General features: G+C 36.6%; 1 protein-coding gene across 12 annotated transcripts in view; it reads left to right on the top strand.

The window, feature by feature from the left end:
• Window positions 1-18,374, top strand: part of PUM1 (pumilio RNA binding family member 1) — a 115,052-nt gene that overhangs the window by 47,149 nt on the left and 49,529 nt on the right. For 9 of the 12 annotated variants that reach the window (XM_037498692.2, XM_037498691.2, XM_037498698.2 and 6 more), the window contains exons 4-7: window positions 4,200-4,308; window positions 5,277-5,455; window positions 14,517-14,683; window positions 16,668-16,938. In XM_037498692.2, the coding sequence (XP_037354589.1) occupies window positions 4,200-4,308; window positions 5,277-5,455; window positions 14,517-14,683; window positions 16,668-16,938 (726 nt within the window). The remainder of the gene's footprint in view (window positions 1-4,199; window positions 4,309-5,276; window positions 5,456-14,516; window positions 14,684-16,667; window positions 16,939-18,374) is intronic. The other 3 variants (XM_037498696.2, XM_037498697.2, XM_054691345.1) reach the window with 2 other exon arrangements.

Genomic DNA, 18,374 nt, shown 5'->3' with positions numbered 1-18,374 from the left:
TTTTTGTAAACCTCTACTGTCACCTATTTTTGTGCTGCTTGAGAACAGTCATTATTTCCAAATTCTTGATGGGGCAGGCAGGAACTTTGTTTCATGTACTAGTTGCATTTAACTTTTTGTTGATTGAATTTAGGTGTGGCTTAATTGAAGATTTGGCCATTCCTGGTGTTTATGCCAATGGGTTTGCAAACCACGATGTTTTAACCAATGCTGTAGATGATGATAACTCCAGAGGATTGCTTTTGAGTTTGAAATAACAATTGCAAACTCTATCAGTTTGTTTTAGTTCAGTAGATTATAGCTCTCTTTAATATCAGATTTGAATTGTTAACCCTTTGCACTCCGCTGTCCCCTCTCAGGGGACATCGGAATTCTAGCATATCACTCGGATGTCCCCTCTCAGGGGACATTGCAATTTATTAGTGATTACGGGGAATTGAGGATATTTCAACGCAACTTTTTGAGACATGCATGTTTCCCTGAAGTTTTATCTTGAAATGGTACAAGAAATTAAATCAAAATATCGTAAAATGGTTCGGAGTGCAAAGGGTTAATATCTTTATTTTAGTTGACTCTTGAATATGTGATTGTTGCTAAATCACAGTAAGCTTAATGTGTTTGACTTTTTAAATTTTGTAACATTTAAAAAGTCAGTCATTTTTAATACAGAAGGGCAATAAGCAAGGCTGTTTCTAGGCTAAATTCTCTTAAAAGGAGATAACAGTACAGCAAACATGTAGCAGGGGAGAGCATGAAACGGAACAGACTCAATTTTTTCCAAATTGAAAAGCACATGGATTTTGAATATTAGAAATGGAACAAGTATTTCTTGAAAATACTGTTAAATGTTTGAATGGAAGAAAACAACACCTCCACATTCATACCTATTAATTACCCATTTATTGCTATTTAACAAATTACCCCCAAATTTAATGGCTTAAGACAACACAGGGGTTTAAGCTTTATAGGTTTTTTCAGGTCAGGAACCCAATGATAACTTCCCAAGGTCTTCTATTTCAGGGTCCCTACAAAGCATCAGTCAAGATTTCACTTGGATTGCAGTGATCTCAGAAGTTCATTTGGGAAAAGATCTGCTTCTAGGCTCACTCTCCTCATTAATGTCAGGATTAAGGTGCACCTGGTTGTTGAACTGATTTCCTAGTGAATTATTTGTTGTCCAGAGACCTCTTTTGGTTCCTCGCCATGTGGACTTCTCTATAGGGCAGTGCACAACTTAGTTAGATTCATCAAAGTGAGCAAGGAAGAGAGCAGGATAGATGACAGCAAACAGGCAAAAGAAGAGTAGAAGCACTAATGAGGTTAGCCTTTTGTAACATGATCTTGAAAGTTTGTGTTACTCCTTAGAAGCAAGTTGGGATCCAGCCCTACAGGTAGGGAAAAGGGGTTATATAGGGGCATTAGCACTGGGAGGCAGAGGTCATTAGATTTATTGAGTAATTACGTCTGAGGAGGTGGCATGAGTATGTTTTGGAGGAAAGAGAAGTGCTAGGTTCAATATAAGTAAGGTCCAGAGACTGAGAGCATTGCTAAATTTGTTTTTATCTTTGCCCAAGTACCTTGGTTTTAGTGTTTTACTTTCCTTCCCATTTGCAGAACACTCTTGCAGCTCATAGGTTCCACCTTTTTTCTCCTCCCATAATCAACATGCTGCCACCCTCTTTGCCCATCTTTGTCTTTATCTCTAACAAACTTGCCTTTTTAGCCTCTGCTGTTATCATTGATAATACTTAGTTCTTCTCAGCACACTTTGCCAAAGCACATTGAGTTCTTCTACTGTTTGGGCTGTTTGTAGCATCTATTTAGGATTTTTATTTAAGCTGTTAATAGTGGGAGCTATGGCTGGTGTTTGGCAAGGCTCTGGACTTTTTGGGTGTATTTTTTGAAACTTGTTGAGTCTGTTACTACATTGAAGTAAGATAGCCATTTCTTAGCACCTTGCTACATGTTTGCTGTATTGTTACTTCCTTGTAAGAAAGTTTCATCTCAAACAGCCTTGCTTGTATATTCACCTGCTTTGGCTGGCTTTGCATGTTATGACAACCTAGCAAGCTACCGTGGAAGAGGACAGACTCCCAACAGTCATTTTGAAAACCTTGAGTTCAAGGGCTGCCGCTTTCAGTAAGCAGTTTGACAAATTAGGGACAGACTATGTTTGCACATGGAGGCTGTTACTTATAGAAACTCATCCCTGGATTTTGAATAAAGATTTCCAAATTTGTGTAGAGAGGGTTGAACACTGTGATGAATATTTTTGATCATCTTTACTCTTTTCACCATTATGTGGAGAGTAAAATTAACCAAGTGAGGTGTCTCTTGTGCTTATATTTTAATGGTACATACAAGAAAAGTTTGTCTAGGTTACTGTTTGCTCGCACTGCCTACAGAATACGGGAGAAAAATGAAAATGTTAGTCGGAAAGAGTATTATCAAGGAAAAATTTTATTTGTAATACTGTGAGAGGGCATTTTGAGACTAAATAGGAAGAAAATAAGTAAAAAAAAAAAAAAGAATTGTTGAATTGAACTTGTAGTACATATTAATTTTCTCTGTCCCTTTTGTAATTTGCAGCTTCTTTGCCCTGATGTGCTGTCACTGAATATATTCATTGAAATCCTACTATGTGGTAGGCATTGTGCTGGGCATTTATCTCTGTTGTTACAACCTGAAAAATACTTCCTTCAAAGAGAATGAGGCCTAAGGGAGTACAGCACTTTGTCCTAGGACACACCAAAGTTGTCTAGTCCAGGGCTTCCTGATTGCACTGCTTATTTAAGGTCTGGGCTTTTGCTCCCATCCTGTCCCCTCCATCTGCCTTCAGGTGAACAGACCGGCTTGTCCTTATTTCCATCAAAGAGTACACTTGAGGGGCACATTAGGAATTGACTGCTTATAACTACTCATCTTCAAGTAAATCTAAGGGACTGGGCAATTAAATGTCAGATCAGAATATATCTTCTCTCATGATCTTGTGGAATTACAAAACAGCAGACATCCTGAAGAGAAAAATATATGGGAAACTGCTTGGTGCAGGTAGTAGCCCATATCACCAGACAGGTTTATAGAGCTAGATTAAAATTATGCTGAGAAACCCAGACTATGAGGGCAAAGTTGAGTTGCTCCTCCTTTGTCATTGGGTTATAAATTGGAAAGATAAATCTTTATTGTCAAGGAGGAGAGCAAATGTTTTGTGCTTTGGTTTTGTTCTGTTCCTCCGCTCTCTGGGTGAGCTTTTTTATGCTCAAAAGCAGTGATTAAGTGCAATCTCAAACTTAAAAGTTTGTTTTCAGAGTAACAGCTGAAAGGAAAATATAATCACAGGAAGAAATATGAAGGACAATTTAGTGAGTAAAACTGGTGACTACCATGAAGAATGATTGAAAATCTAATGAGGGTTTACCTTGTAACCCTATCACTAGATCTTTGATCTTGTACTTGTTTTGTATGAAGGGTACTTTGAATTTCTTTAGTTGAAACTAGTTTAAAGTTCACATATTGGTACAGCCCAGCGCGATCCCTACATTTCCTTGAAATGTAGACTGTCTTGTGAAATCACTTTAATGACATAACTTGGTATTGTTTAAATGAACTGAGGTTAGGAGATTTTATTTCCCTTCCAGAAATGAGAATAATTGTCCTGTCTTTCCAAAATCTTGCACCAGGTTAATATTGTGGTTGGGAAGTTTTTTTTTTTTTTTTTTTTTTCTTTCTGGTCATGAGAGCGTTTTAGTTAACAGAATCTCTGTGTATGAAGGATGGGGGGGTCGCCTCTAGCATTCCATAGCTGGGGTCTGAGTTCATGGTCCAGGTTGAATAACTGTGGTCAGTTAGAATACATACATGTAGGCAGGCAGAAGCGTTTTGGTAATCGTAGATACTTCTTCTTATCAAGCAGTAGTTAATAGATCTAATATTGTTCTCCTTTCCCATTTAAAAATCTTGGCATGGTTTAAGTGAATAATTTTAGATATTTAAGCTGAGACCCCCTGCCTTAGGACTTTGTGTCTTTTACCAAATACATAGTAGTGCTCTGGCCACAGTCTGTGTAGTCAGAACACTGTAATTAAAGACCTTCAGGGCACGTGAGCATCTTCAGTACCCGTGTCTAAAAGAAAGTGTTGACTGCTGTACTTTCATCCTTTATGAATTCTTTAAAAGCATCTATTATTTTTAATTTGCAGCAGCTCTTGCCAGGTAAAAAGTTTTGGGAAACAGATGAATCCAGCAAAGATGGACCAAAAGGAATATTCCTGGGTGATCAATGGCGAGACAGTGCCTGGGGAACATCAGGTAATCTAGATCTAGCAATCTGTACTGTGATTTATGCCTGTCTTAGAGCTCCTTTCCTCAGCAATTGGCAAGTCATGAATTTTACTTCAGTGACACAAGCATGTCAAGCAATGTCCTGTCTTGTAGTATAATTGCCATGAAGGAGCTTATATGATGTAATTTATTAAAATACAATTAACACAAAATCAAGTCTTCCAGTATTTTATTGAAGTGCTAGCCACAGGGAAATGGTCTTATTTGAAATGACCATAATTTCAGGTATAACTTCTTGTTCTGTATTGTTGTCAGCATACTTGGAATTAGAAAATCCATGCCTGCCATTTGAAGTTGATGTTTCTTTTACCTCCCTTTACCCCCGTGTACTTTGTATGGGATGACCAATCCATAAATGTGGTTGGGCCAATTAAAGTCACTGGGCACAGGTGCTTTTCTGACAGACTACCTTTGAGATGGGAGGGGAAGAATTTTAGAGGTAGAAACACTGACAGCAGACAGAAATGACAGGTGATAAGGAAGGAAGGGGACAGAAAATCCCAAAGCTGATGTGCTGTTACAGCGCAATGTAAGAATGGAATCTCAGATGACACTGAGTCATCAGAAAAGATCAAATTATGTTGTTGATTCTAAAAAGGGCAGTAAAACCACATTTTGTTATAGTAATATTACTAATAAAGTATATTAAAAAGAAATTCTTGAAAAGGGTAATTGTTAATTTTATCCACTAAACTAGATTAAACCAGTTACATGAACTGCTGTATTGCTCTGCTATCCTGGATATAAGAGGGTGTGTTTAGTTTCCTTACCTCATGTAGAATATTATACTTTGGGGAAAACGCAAAAGGAGGTTTTGGCTCAACTGACCATGTAGGTTTCCTGATTCCTAGTCATTGGTTTATCCATGAGACATCACTCATAATTTGTTTGAGCCTCTGGCTGCACTGTATCATGCTTGTGTATCTTTTTTGTAGATCATTCAGTTTCCCAGCCAATCATGGTGCAGAGAAGACCTGGTCAGAGTTTCCATGTGAACAGTGAGGTCAATTCTGTACTGTCCCCACGGTCGGAGAGTGGGGGACTAGGCGTTAGCATGGTGGAGTATGTGTTGAGCTCATCCCCGGGCGATTCCTGTCTAAGAAAAGGAGGATTTGTAAGTTGGCTCGAGGAACTTGTTCCTATATCTCTCTCTTTTTACCCCCATAAAGCAAGACATGCCTGTTTAGTTTCCTTAGATATTTATAGCAATAATTAGAGGGTATTTTAAACTACTTTATTGTAATCAGATCTCAGTAAATACAGTAGGAGATGTAAACTAAACTTTTTAAAAATAGAGAAATGATTTTTGGGGACATTGAGTAATGTGATTAAGAAATGAAGACTAGATCTCTGTTCATTGATCAACCAGAAAACACCATTTTAATTTGGCAAAAAAAAAGAAGGAAGAAAGAAAAAGAAATAGTAAAAACAAGAGGAATACAAATAAGAAAGCAACAACTAGGATATCAGATATCAGGAGGGATTTCAGACCTCTGAGAGCATTTGCCCAAGAATCCTTAAAAAGGATCAAATATGTAGGATCATTCTTGTTTCTCTGGGTAGGTTTTAACTATGGAAAAATCTTTGACCCTCCTTGAATAACTTTGCTTCTCACACCCAAGCAGGAAATTAGATGGTATGTTAACTCTTTATCTGCCCTTTTTTGGATTCATCATTATTCTGTCTCTACCTTATTACCTCTTAAGTTTCTGAGATTTGTATAAAAATGCAGTCTTCCTAATGCATCTTTGATACTTGATAGCATTTTTCAAAACTAGTTCTTTCTTATATCACTGGCTTTCTAGACCTAGAGGTCTTGACATGCATTTCCACTTGAATCTTCCTTATTCTGTGACTGGTTTATATATATTCCTGTCACAGCCAGGAAGGTCTGGAGAGGCATCCTGAATCTGCTTTTCCTCTTTTACCTCCTGATTCAACTTGTTTTGTCACTTACCAAACCCCTTCTCCCTGAAGTCTTTTTGGGCTAATATTACCTGTTGGGAGTCATTTGTGGGACCTTCTTCCTCCCAAATGATATTGATAGCCTCTGTAACTGTCTTATTATCTTTATTTTATAACATTTGGTGTTGATTCTTTTTTTTTGGGGGGGGTCATTCATCTGTTGCTAGGTATCCTTCTACTTTAAACTTCCTTTAGTTCATTTTTCAGTGCAGCTTCCTCAAGTGTCAGTTGCAGTTACTTGATAATGTTAGTAGACATTATTAAAAGAATGTTATTGGCTTGATTGGATGAGGACAGGTGACTTGTCACTAGAAGTTACATGGCATTTAGCTTTACTTTAGGCATGTCAAGATGACGCTTCACCTAACAGTGACACTTGATAAGTGGTTAGAGCATTTAATTCCACAGAAAAACTGAACAAAGTAAAGTGAAATGAACTTGAATTCAGGAGACTGGATTTTTCCCAGTTCCACACCTAGAAGGTTGAGGAATTTAGTCAGAAGAGCATTTATTTTTATAACAATTAGTAAGATTAGGGGATTAAACTGGGACTTTGTCTTAAGTCTTTAGTATTACTAATCATTCCAATGATGACCTGAATGCTTCTGTGTCTTTTGATCCTGCAAGGAAGGACATAGGTCAGATTTAGTGGATCATAAAGGAAAAGGGTTCTTTTTACTGAACCTTCCAAGAGGCTGCTTGGAAAGAACATGATCTCCCCTTTGGGTGTGATGAACAGCATCATGCCAAATGAGTATTCGTCCATTGTGTCACGGGAAGATTATACTTTATACTTCTATTCTTTGACTGTATCTCCAAACATACCTCCTTTTCTGTCCTCATTTTCTTCATCTCATGAGTGCAGATTCATTAGAGGAAGTGTTGCCTTCTGGTTACTGTTTATTACTTTCAGCTACTATGGGAGAAAAGTTTGCATCATTCATAGGTAAGTTCTTAGTGTGGGGAAATGGAACCTGTATCACTCTTGCTGTGAATTCTCTGTCTTGTGTGACTGATTTCAAATTCTTGTACATTAGCCAGGAGGCAAGTACCTCAGTTACTCTGAAGTTTGTGGAGGCAGAAAAATAATTGGAATTAGGAGAAAGATAAAATGCTGAGATGAATTACTATTACTGCTTCTTTTTCTTTTTTTAAAAGTTATTTTATTAGACTTATTTTTATGACAAAACTACCTTTTACATTCTGTGTCTTGCATTCATTCATTTAGTAAAAGTGGCTTTCATCTATAGTGTCCATGGAGACTGATTTTTAACTCTTTTACTTAATTGTGACCAGAGGGAGTTAAAGCTTAAGGCTAGAGGTCAGAAAATGAAACTAACAGGTTATTTGTTGAGTTTCTGAGATTTGTATAAAAATAAAGGCGAAGTCTCCAAGTCTGTGTTTCAGCTTCCAGGTTGTGGGTAATGAAGTATATTTTGAGTTGCATCTAGAGGATAATACAGGAAGACTGTTCATATTGGTGTCTCCAGTCTTTTGGCGGATGCAGGCCTGATTATTGGTGAACTATTTTTCAGCTCTGTGGTTGTATCCTGCTGTTCTTATGACTCTGGCTTTCCTCTGCCTGTTGGTTAGGATGACAGTTGAGCAAAACTGTGGTCAGGGACACATGAATCACTTAATGCTTATCATAATATTGTATGCATCTTCTTGGAAAAGGTGAGATTTCCCCCCCCTTTTTTCCAGATCTACTCTGTTATTCAGAGAGTTGAGTTCAGAGTCCAAACAAGAGAAAATATCTGCTCTTTCTGAAGAGTAGTACTTGTTGATTTATGGGTCAGAGCATCCAGATGTTTTTACTTTTTGATTGTACCAACACTTCCCTTTAGTAAGCCATGGAACAGCTCTATTTTATTCTCCTGAGACCTGAAAGCAAGCACTAACGGGTCATTCTCAGATACTGACCACTGGTAATCCAGACTCCGATTAACTTTTTCAGTTGAAGGTGGTTTAGAACTAAAGTAATCTACCGTTCTAAATGGGTTTCCATTTTCAGTAAGGCTGTTTCCTAGTTACAGCTTGAATGAGGATATTTAACTCTTTGTTCAGCTTTCCTGGATTTTCTTTAGTTTACTTTGATTGTACAAATCTTCTCAGTTTAGTAGTTTCGGCCTCTATGATAAGATTACTTTCAGGCTTAGCATCCATGGTTAAGTTTTGGTTGTATTTTACATGCAAATCACATACTTAAGGGCAGAAGTTTTCAAAATAATAGGAAAACTCAGAATAGCACTTACACCAGAATCAAGTCTTTAATTTTGTTTTCATTTTGTATTCCCCCCTTTCACCTGGAATAAGACAGCCCCCCCCCCAACTCCAAGCATGGTTTAAAGGAGTTGTAAAATCACATATTACTACTGTATTTTTAGATCCATTATGTAAATTAGCCATTGAAGGACTTTGCTGTAGGTCCTCAAATAGATTGAAGCCTTGCTACAAGAGAAGTGCATCATACTTTCTGCCATTTTTGTTTGTTATGCCTAGGGAAATGAGAATACCACCCTAGACTTTGATTGGGTAAAGACCTCTCTAACCCTTTGAAAGAGCAATTAAAAAAAAAAAAAGATATCATGGGATAGCCTTTCTACTTGTCTGTAAAGACTGGTTGCATTATGACCACTCAGAACAATTGTTTGAGTCACAAAACTTGACTTTGCTAGTCTTCACTGCATTTGTTTTTTTTGTTTTTTTTTTTTTTAAATATTAAATTTTATTTTTATATTCCCCCATACAATTGCAAACGCCCCATTCTGACCCCAATCCTTCCCCTCCCGCCCCCCACCCCCCCACTGCATTTGTTTTAGATAGCAATTACTACGTAACTGATTTTATATAAGAACTTTTTGCAGTGTGATGCAGGCAGATGTTGGGGGCTTGAATCTCAGTTGGGCATTAATTTCATCATCTGAAAAATGAGTAATTACAACTCACAAAGTCTGATTCATATGGCTATTGTGTGTGTGTGTGTGTGTGTGTGTGTGTGTAAATAAATGGTTTGTAAACCTTATAAAATCTTTCTCCACAGAGTCCGTGGAACAATAACATTACAATCACCTGAGAGCTTATTAGAAATGCAGAATCTCAGATCTTACCCAGACTTATTGAATCAAAATCTGCATTTTGACAAGACCCTCAGGTGATTTGTATACACATTAAGGTTTGGTAAATAGTGCTATAAAACAATTTTGTTGGAAGATAAAATCACCAGGATGCTATGGATCAAATTCAGAAATGTTCATTACAGGAATCTTTCAGATTTGAGCTTCCCTTGAGCAAGAAATCTATAAGCTCTGCTTGGTGGCATTGAGCTTTTAGACACTGACTAGATACAAAGATTACAATAATTCAGAAAATCTTATCTTTTCGCTTCCATCTCTGTAATAACAAAAAACACCATTCTACACATTTAAGATTTCTTGTTTTTTTTTCCTGAATCTGATGGTTCACAGCAAAGGAGAACACTTTCTTTACCTTTCTGCATACCAGAAATCGAGTGATTATATGTACAGTGCTTGACATGTCCCATGTTTCACTGTTTCTGAAATGCACATTTCCCCACTTTCATCATTTTAAATTGGGATGCATTTTAAGGTCATAGTATGTCATAGTTTAATTGCCAGGCCAGTCATTTCCTTTTTAACAGCATATAAAATAATGTGTCTTATAAAGTGATGTCAGATTCAATGAAATGTGTTAGTCTACAGCTTGATTTATTACTTACATCTTAGAAAAACCAGAGGAAAAGAAACCTAATGATTAGAGCCTTAATTTCTTTCTTGGGGGAAACAAAGGATGTCTAGCGATTTCGAAGCTTTGGGGGAATGTGGGCGGTGTGGGTGTGTCTGAAAAAAGGCTTGGAGTGGGGTGTGAAAACTGGATAAAGTAGTTTTAACAATTTAAAAAAAATGCACTTTCATAATTTACCTTATTTAATGCTTAAAACAATCCTTTGAGGTAGATAGTTTGTCTCTGAATTTATAGATGAGAAAAAAATGAGGATTAGAAGGGAAGTGCTGGGACTTGAATTTGAACTTTGTTCTATTGACTGTTTTAGATCTTAGCTATATTGCTTTCTACTATGCTTTACTGGCCTGTTTACTAGTTGAGTGCCTCACAGTAAGATAAATTTAAAAAGTATAATTCATATGACTAGTCATTTTAAACTTTTACTCAGTGTTAATATAAGAAATTTTTTATTGCCAGTGGAGCTGTAAGGTGATCTTTAAAGGAAATCGACATTTTAGTTTTTTAGCATTTTGTGAAAAACAGGCAAGTGCACATAGGAGAGACCATTATTGTAATTTGTGTTAAGGTTTTTGGATGCAGTATGTAAAGCAGATAGGCAAAATAATTCCTTTTTGGAAAGAAGGGAGGAAAATCTCATTAAATGTCACTTCTGCCATCTGGTAAAATCACTATAATAAGAGGAGAAATTAAATTCTCATTTCTCTGTCTTCATTCAGAATTAATAGGTATTCCCTATTATATGAGGCTTTTGAGGAAGTTGAGCCAAAAATGGATGGACTCTTGTCTTTGCAATCTGTCTTCTGTCCATCTATTCACTCAGTTTTTTTTGATGTCTAGTAGTGGAACAGATTTCTCCATCTATATAGATGTGGCATTTCTCAGAAACCTTCTTGACCTCACTCTTGAGATTTTTATTGAGCCACCTGCATTGTGAGCACTTTCTGAAGCTGAAGCCTGTGTTTGAGTACTGCAACTTTGGGTTAACATTCACCTGTAGAAATCCACAATGAAACCATGCTTTTAATCCCTTTTTTTCTCCTTTCATTTAGCTAGTAGACTTTTTTCAGTACTGTTGTGTTCTAGGTAATGTGACAAAAAAGCATAACATAAAGTCTACTTTTATGAGCCTTATGTTAGATTCAGCCATAGGATTTCTCAATCGTGAGTGCTTATTGGAGTTACTGGAGAAGCTTTTTGTAATGTTTATGGGAGCCACTATGGGCCAATTAAATCAGATTGCAATGTTTGATGCCAAACAGTCAAGCATTTTGTATTGTGAAAACTGACAGTGTCCTTGGGAGAGTCCCTGACTATACATTTACTTGCGTTAAACCACCTAAGTAGGGGATTTAAGATGAATAAACTTGATGTCCTAGGTAAGGTTACGAAAATACTATCCAATGCATCTATAGAAAGCTATAGCTTTTACTAATATATTTGTATAAGATGATTTATGCTTTATAAAAAATGATTATGCACATGCATCATTTCGTTGATGTTCATAACTACTCTGTTGTAAACAAAATTATTCCTGCTTTATAGAGGAGAAAACTAAGACTCAGGTTTAATGACCTGTCCAATGTCCTGTTAACTAGAAGTGTTAGTAGTTGACATAGTATGTAGGTTCTCCTTGGTCTGGATTAGTATTTCTTAAAGACCACATAGCTGTGAATACTTAAATGTTAAAGACATTTAAAAACCCTGTAAGAATTACCAGCTCATAGTCTCTATTCTTCTCTGTCCAGGTTCTTTACATTTCTTTCTATGGTCACAAACCCTTGTATTCTCTTTTAATAACAGACTTGGGAGAATGGCTTCCCACTGTGCTCTTGGTGTCATTCAGAAATCTGACTCTTTAGGGTTGTGGTTGATTGACTGAAATTTTTTCCTTAAGGTAAACTTTATATTGAACTATTAGCTGTGTACAGAAATCTTCATGAATTTCTGCAAAATAAAGCCATGTAGCCCAACTGGATCAAGAAATAAAAGCATCCCTTTGGTCCCCCTCTTTTGAATAGAAGGAGCCTACTATTCTGCTGAGGCATTAATTGCTTATTCAGAGTAGAAAACCAGGTAGCAATTTTATATGAATGTTCTACATAGTATTGATGAAAAATAGCTCATCCCATGGGCATCTTTAAAAATGTAGCCCTTGGAATTATAATTAGAAACATAAATATCAGTGCCTAAGATTTCCTGCCGGAGCATTGGCTTAGAGATGGGCTAAGCAGCTTTCAAGGAAGTCCTTATAAAGGGTCACTGAGGAAAGATATCAGTGTTAATTTGATGAGTCAAATAACTATTCCTGTCAGCCAGATTTCTTGCTTGTTGGTGAAACTTCTTACTGCTTCTTCATCCCATTTCCTTCTAATTTGTCCAGTAGATCTTTGAACAAATTTTTGTGAATTAGAACTGAACTGCTCTAGTGACTTGATTTTTTTTTTTCTCCCCCCCTTTCATTTAGCTAAGATTATATAGGTGTTTAGTGGAATGATCCTTGTAATACTCTTATTATTGATATAAATGATGTCTAAATCAGGTGGAATTGTCATCTAAACCGTATCACAGCCTCTTGTACTGTTATCTGATACCAATAATGGATAGATCCTTCTTCTTTTTAGCAGTTTGGTTTTGCAGGATTTTTTAAAAATCATTTTTTCCTTTCATATACTCTGAGCTAATGCCAGGCATTTGAGTTCAGTGGTGGGGCTATGACAGTGAATACACAACTTCTCTCAGTTTTACGTTGCAGTAGGAGGGAGCTGCTGTCTCTGGAGAGCTTAAATAAGATCTTTTCTGTCATATTTCCATCTCTGTTTTGATACCTCAATGTGGTGCTTAATTTGCTATCATTCTCTCCTTTTGAACCAATAACAACCTTAAATTTTGAAGACACTTTGAAGATTCTGCTTTGAAAGTCATATTTTAATGGCTACCCAAACCATAATTTATCATTTTGATGCCACTTGAAACTGAGTTGTGTATTTTTTCTAAGTTCCTTCTCACATGTGGTCCTTTGTACACATTAGCCGTGAAATCTTTGCTTTTCTGTTTCATTTGAACAGAAAATGAATGTGAAACCAAAATGGGCTCTGTACTGGTAGTTGAAAGGATTCATGAATTACCTTTGTAGAGCAGTGATCTCTAAGAATTACCCTGAGAGCATCTGTTTATTTTACATCTGCAGGCCTACATACTTGCTTGCCATGTAAGTGTTGCTCTGCCTCCAATGTTGCTTTTTCCCCAGTGAAATGTGGTTTTGGTGCCTGGAAATGCAGTACGACAGCTCTCATCATCTTCTGATTCCATCTTGCCTTTTACTAGGAACTTTAACTTGGTCCAGGTGTACTTGTTTCTTCGTTAAACCAGGAGCCAGTGGTGCCTCTCTCTAGTTTTAGATAAGTAAAAGTTACTTATCCTTTGGTAAGATTCTGCAGAGCTCTCTGTACAGGTCAAGACACTATACCAAACTTCTTTTCCTTTTGGAAATAAGACACTATACTAAATCTTCTTTTCCTTTTGGAAATAAGAAAACATTTGTTTTCTATGTTCAAGTCTTAACTTTAGATGTTGATAAGAGAACATAGATATAATTTCCTTAGAAGACAGCACATCAGCATAAATGACAAAATATAAATTCTTTTAGCCCAGTTTTTCGACCTTTGCAGTTTGAAACACATCAGAGCTAAATCCTGTTGAATCACTTCCAACTCAACATTCTCCCATGTACTCAAGATAATCTGGCATGGGACAGTAAATAATGAAAGACAACAGATAAATATCTTAGAGTACTTTCAGTAAAAGAATTTCAGTTAGATTAACATGATTTGAAGGATTAAAAAAATTAAAGGATGTTTGGTGAATTTTTGATGGAATAAAGCATGAGATATAGGGGTAGCGGTGGTGTAAATTGGCAGGTCATATATTCCAAGATAAACTGTAAAATAATTGAATTGGAATGATGTCATCTCACATGTAGCTCAATGGAAGTATGGGAGGAATTTACATAGGACAGTGGTGAAGTAGGAAATTATTTTAGTAGGTTTAACACTTTCCCCTCTATGCTACTAGCTGCCATACCTGGGTCTTATTAGGAGTCATGCTAGTGTATAGAGATAGATTTGAGAATAGAGAAGTAGAGCTTAGAGATAAAAAGTTGTAGCTGGGCATTTGGTAGAAAGGGAAAAATGGGGTGGTGGGACATTGGGTATGTTAAGACTGTCTTAAACTTTGTAACATAAATGTATGTCTGTCTTCCCCCATTTGGCAAGACTTTCTGCAGTGTTTCTGCCTCTGTGTTGTTTGTTGACTAGATTGTAATGTCTTGAAAGGGTACAGACACTGTCCTGTTTTAATTAGCATTTAGAGTAGTTTGGTGTCCATAGTGGTTGCCCACTATTACTAGTTAATGATGATTAGTGAAGCTGAAGCTATTTTTTAAACAGGGCCCAAGGGATGCAGACAGTGATGAAAACGACAAAGGTGAAAAGAAGAACAAGGGTACGTTTGATGGAGATAAGCTAGGAGATTTGAAGGAGGAGGGTGATGTGATGGACAAGACCAATGGTTTGCCAGTGCAGAATGGGATTGATGCAGACGTCAAAGATTTTAGGTTTGTATGTTTTACACTTCTGATTTTTAAATGGGGTCTATGGGGTTTTTGTTTTAATTTAGTTTTATTTTAATTTTAATTTTTCTTCCCCTCCTTGTGTGTCCATTTTAATAATTGTTTCTAATGGAGGCCATCCCCAAAAAAATTATAAATTAACTGATAATGTGAAATATTCTAAGAGCTACCAGTGCTTGGTGCTTTGACAAAATGATAGATTTTGCATTTGTATAGGGCTATATACTTGGCAGGATGATTCCATAAAGATATTTTCAGTGTTTCTCAAATATCCTGGAATTGGGTGTCTTGGGACTTTCCCCAAGTTTCTCTCAAATCACCATCTTAGAGAATCATAGTAGTGGCAGTACATCATAACCCTTTGGGGTATTAGAGTAGAGGGAAAATCAGTTAAGGACTTACGTATTATTTCGGTTGCCACTCTTAAGCTCCCTTTGAGGTAGATGGGTCAGGTATCATTTTCCCGACTTGAAGAACCAGGAAAGCCTCTCATTCCATCTCTCTGGTTATGATTGATAAGCAGGTTTACCCTCTAAATTAATATACACAGCATAAAATAATATTGTACAGTTGTCACTCACATTTGGCAAATATTCATTTATATAGGTAACATTTAGTGGTGGTATATAACTTTAAAAATATAAAAATCTTTGGTCAGTGATATATAGGTTAAAATTTAATGTTGGATAATTTGTGTTATTCTAAAATTAATGTGTCTGTGTACATACAGATGGGAATATAAATTCCCATCTTAACCCTAATATAAACCCCAAAATAAAAATTAAAATGTATTTTAGATTAGATTACCATTTGTAGAACATTCAGTTGCTTAGCATTTCACATCTAATTTTTGTGTTTTGTGGGTGTATACAGTTAGTCTGTGGAACACTGTGAGGTAGTGATTAATGAACATGAACCCCTAAGGTCTTTCAGATGAGTTTGGGTGGTGCTTCCACCCTAAATCTCGAGCATGGAGCATTATGGTATTTGATTTTGGGTCCACATGGTGGTGGTGATGGCGGTGGTGGTGATGTTGCTAGTGATGATGTGGTGGGTGTCTGTCTTTGTGTGCGTATGTGTGAGAAGGAACATGACAATCGCTTTAATTTGTACCCAATACAGAATTTCTTTTAGGCATGAAGAATGTAGTCATTAGGCTGAACTCTCCTGAGACTAGGATAGTCTCCATTTGTCTGACATGGGATCTTATAATCCTATAGTCCTTTCACATAGGGTGATAATGTGTTCTGGATTACCCAGGACAGTACTTGTTTTATACCTGTGTCCCAGAATATTTATTAATAGTGTCCCCTTTCTTTTTAAAAGTATTGTGGTTTGGATATACTATATCCTCACATAAGTTTTAATTCTTGGAATTATCTCTTTAGCAGGGGCATATCCTAGATAATTAATTTATTTTGTACTATTTTGTAATGGTCTTCTGGTTTCTTAGGAAGGTTGTAGGGGAGACAGTTTTAGCATTGGTCAGTAGTATCTCAATAATACATAAAAGTTTTTTAAATAGATTTAGTCTCAGATGTGGAATTTCTTAGAAATTATGTTTTCTATTGGCTCTGTTTAAGGAGTAGATAGATGTTGCCTTTAGGGGGAATATTTTACTGTTTGTGTTTTGGGATCTCTGTTGTCATGGATGCCATAGGTGGTGATTTTTCCAGTTCATCCAATGTTTCTCTAATCTGGATCTCTTGGATAAAGGGACTATAAATTAATCAGTTAATAGAAATATAATGGGTGGGTTGTGGTGGGAAGGCAAGCAATAGAAGAGTCATTTTACAGGTTATAGCATGAAAAGCACCATAAAGAATTTGGTTATTTTGTAGAAACAGACTTAAGTACTATTACTATTGATAATGAACTATGTCTAGGGAATTGTCCTTAAACTTGGGTTGCTGTAGTGTCCCTCCCCCACACAAAAAAAGGTTTAATGCCCTTTACTTTCTCTGTTTAGCCGTACCCCTGGTAATTGCCAGAACTCTGCTAATGAAGTGGATCTTCTGGGTCCAAACCAGAATGGTTCTGAGGGCTTAGCCCAGCTGACCAGCACCAATGGTGCCAAGCCTGTGGAGGATTTCTCCAACATGGAGTCCCAGAGTGTCCCCTTGGACCCCATGGAACATGTGGGCATGGAGCCTCTTCAATTTGATTATTCAGGCACGCAGGTACCTGTGGACTCAGCAGCAGCAACTGTGGGACTTTTTGACTACAATTCTCAACAACAGGTACTGTGTGTGTCTCTGTCACTCTCTCTACTCTCCCTTCCAACCAGTGCATTAATCAAGTAACTAAGAATGGGGAATGGGAGGAGGGTGGCTTCAGTGTAGGCTATCACTAGCTTGCCCAACTGTGAAGTGGGTTTATAAAGCCTTTGTATCTTCCCCTCAAGAAGCTGGTTTTTGTCTAACTTACCAGCAAGAGTTCATCCTGCTCTACATGTTCTTTAGCTTTTCTGTCACTCCAGGTCTCAGGGAATGGGTGCAAAATTCTTTTGGATGTTTAATTAAGCTTATCTGAAGATTAATGTGATTGCGATGCTGTTGGTTTGTTTTGCTTTTAAAATAGTAAATTCTGTTATCTACCTGTGTAAGGAGTCCAGTGCCAGGTCTTATTGGTCATGTCTTTTAATTGAGTTACTACAGAATAAAATGTACCTCATACTTTCAAAAGATTTAGAATGTGATTGGGGAAAATACATTCAAATCACTCAACATAAAATCTACAGTGAAATTTCTTGGCTCTTTTATTTATAAGTCCTAGAAAATTTTTTATCTGTACCTTATGGTTTTGAAGGCATAGTATGACTGTAGGGTTTACGGAGTCTTCTTTTTATTTCTTTTCTTGCCCCCCCCCCTTTTTTTTAAGGAAAATCAGCTGTCAATTAAATTACAGAAAGGAGGCAGGTAGCTATCCTATCTGGTTAAGCACCACATGCTATCTCTCATGATTGGAAAGCTGTTTGATGGGCTATGAATTTCTGATACTACTTAATTTTAGACTAGAACATAAATGTAAATTCCCAGTTTTAAAAAGCTAAAATTTCATTTCAAAGCTTAGAAATTTCTATATCTATGGGGGAAATTGATGTTTACTCTTTGAAGACCAGTTGTACCATACCGTAACATCCCTTTACTAGTTGTCATAAATAGTTGATGTTAATAAAATTTTGACTGATAGATGCTGGATAACAAAATTGATCATGTAGAGCTTTCAGAAAGAAAAATATGAACATTCTGTGGCTACCTGATGTTTAATTAGCAAATTCACTTTCCAGAGAGGTGTGGCTTTGCCCACTTCGTAAGAATTGGTTTCCTGTTCTTTTCCTGTTCCTTATAAGAAACACGCTTGTTTTACTATTGTGTCCTTTCACATTGAATCCTCAAAATATCTGGCATGATGCCACAAATTTCTTCAGGTGCTGAATATGCATTATATTTCAAAATATTTTGTTACCCCATCAGCAAACTCTCCGGGAAAAATTATTTTTATGTATACTTCAACTTGTCCTTTTTAGACTATTAATTTGATAATTTCTGTATGTAAATTGAGATGTGTGAATATAGGCTATTCCTAATCAGTTTCATCTAACCTAGTTGTATCAAGAAGTTTTATTTGAATTCTTTCTTTTAATTTTCTTTGGTCTAAACTTTCATGACAACCC

This window comes from Talpa occidentalis, unplaced genomic scaffold (genome assembly GCF_014898055.3).
Source record: "Talpa occidentalis isolate TD23 unplaced genomic scaffold, MPIMG_talOcc4v2.1 talOcc4.9, whole genome shotgun sequence".
Taxonomy (NCBI): domain Eukaryota; kingdom Metazoa; phylum Chordata; class Mammalia; order Eulipotyphla; family Talpidae; genus Talpa; species Talpa occidentalis.
The sequence above is the reverse complement of the archived record's forward strand: the minus strand, read 5'-3'. Positions and strand labels throughout refer to the sequence as shown.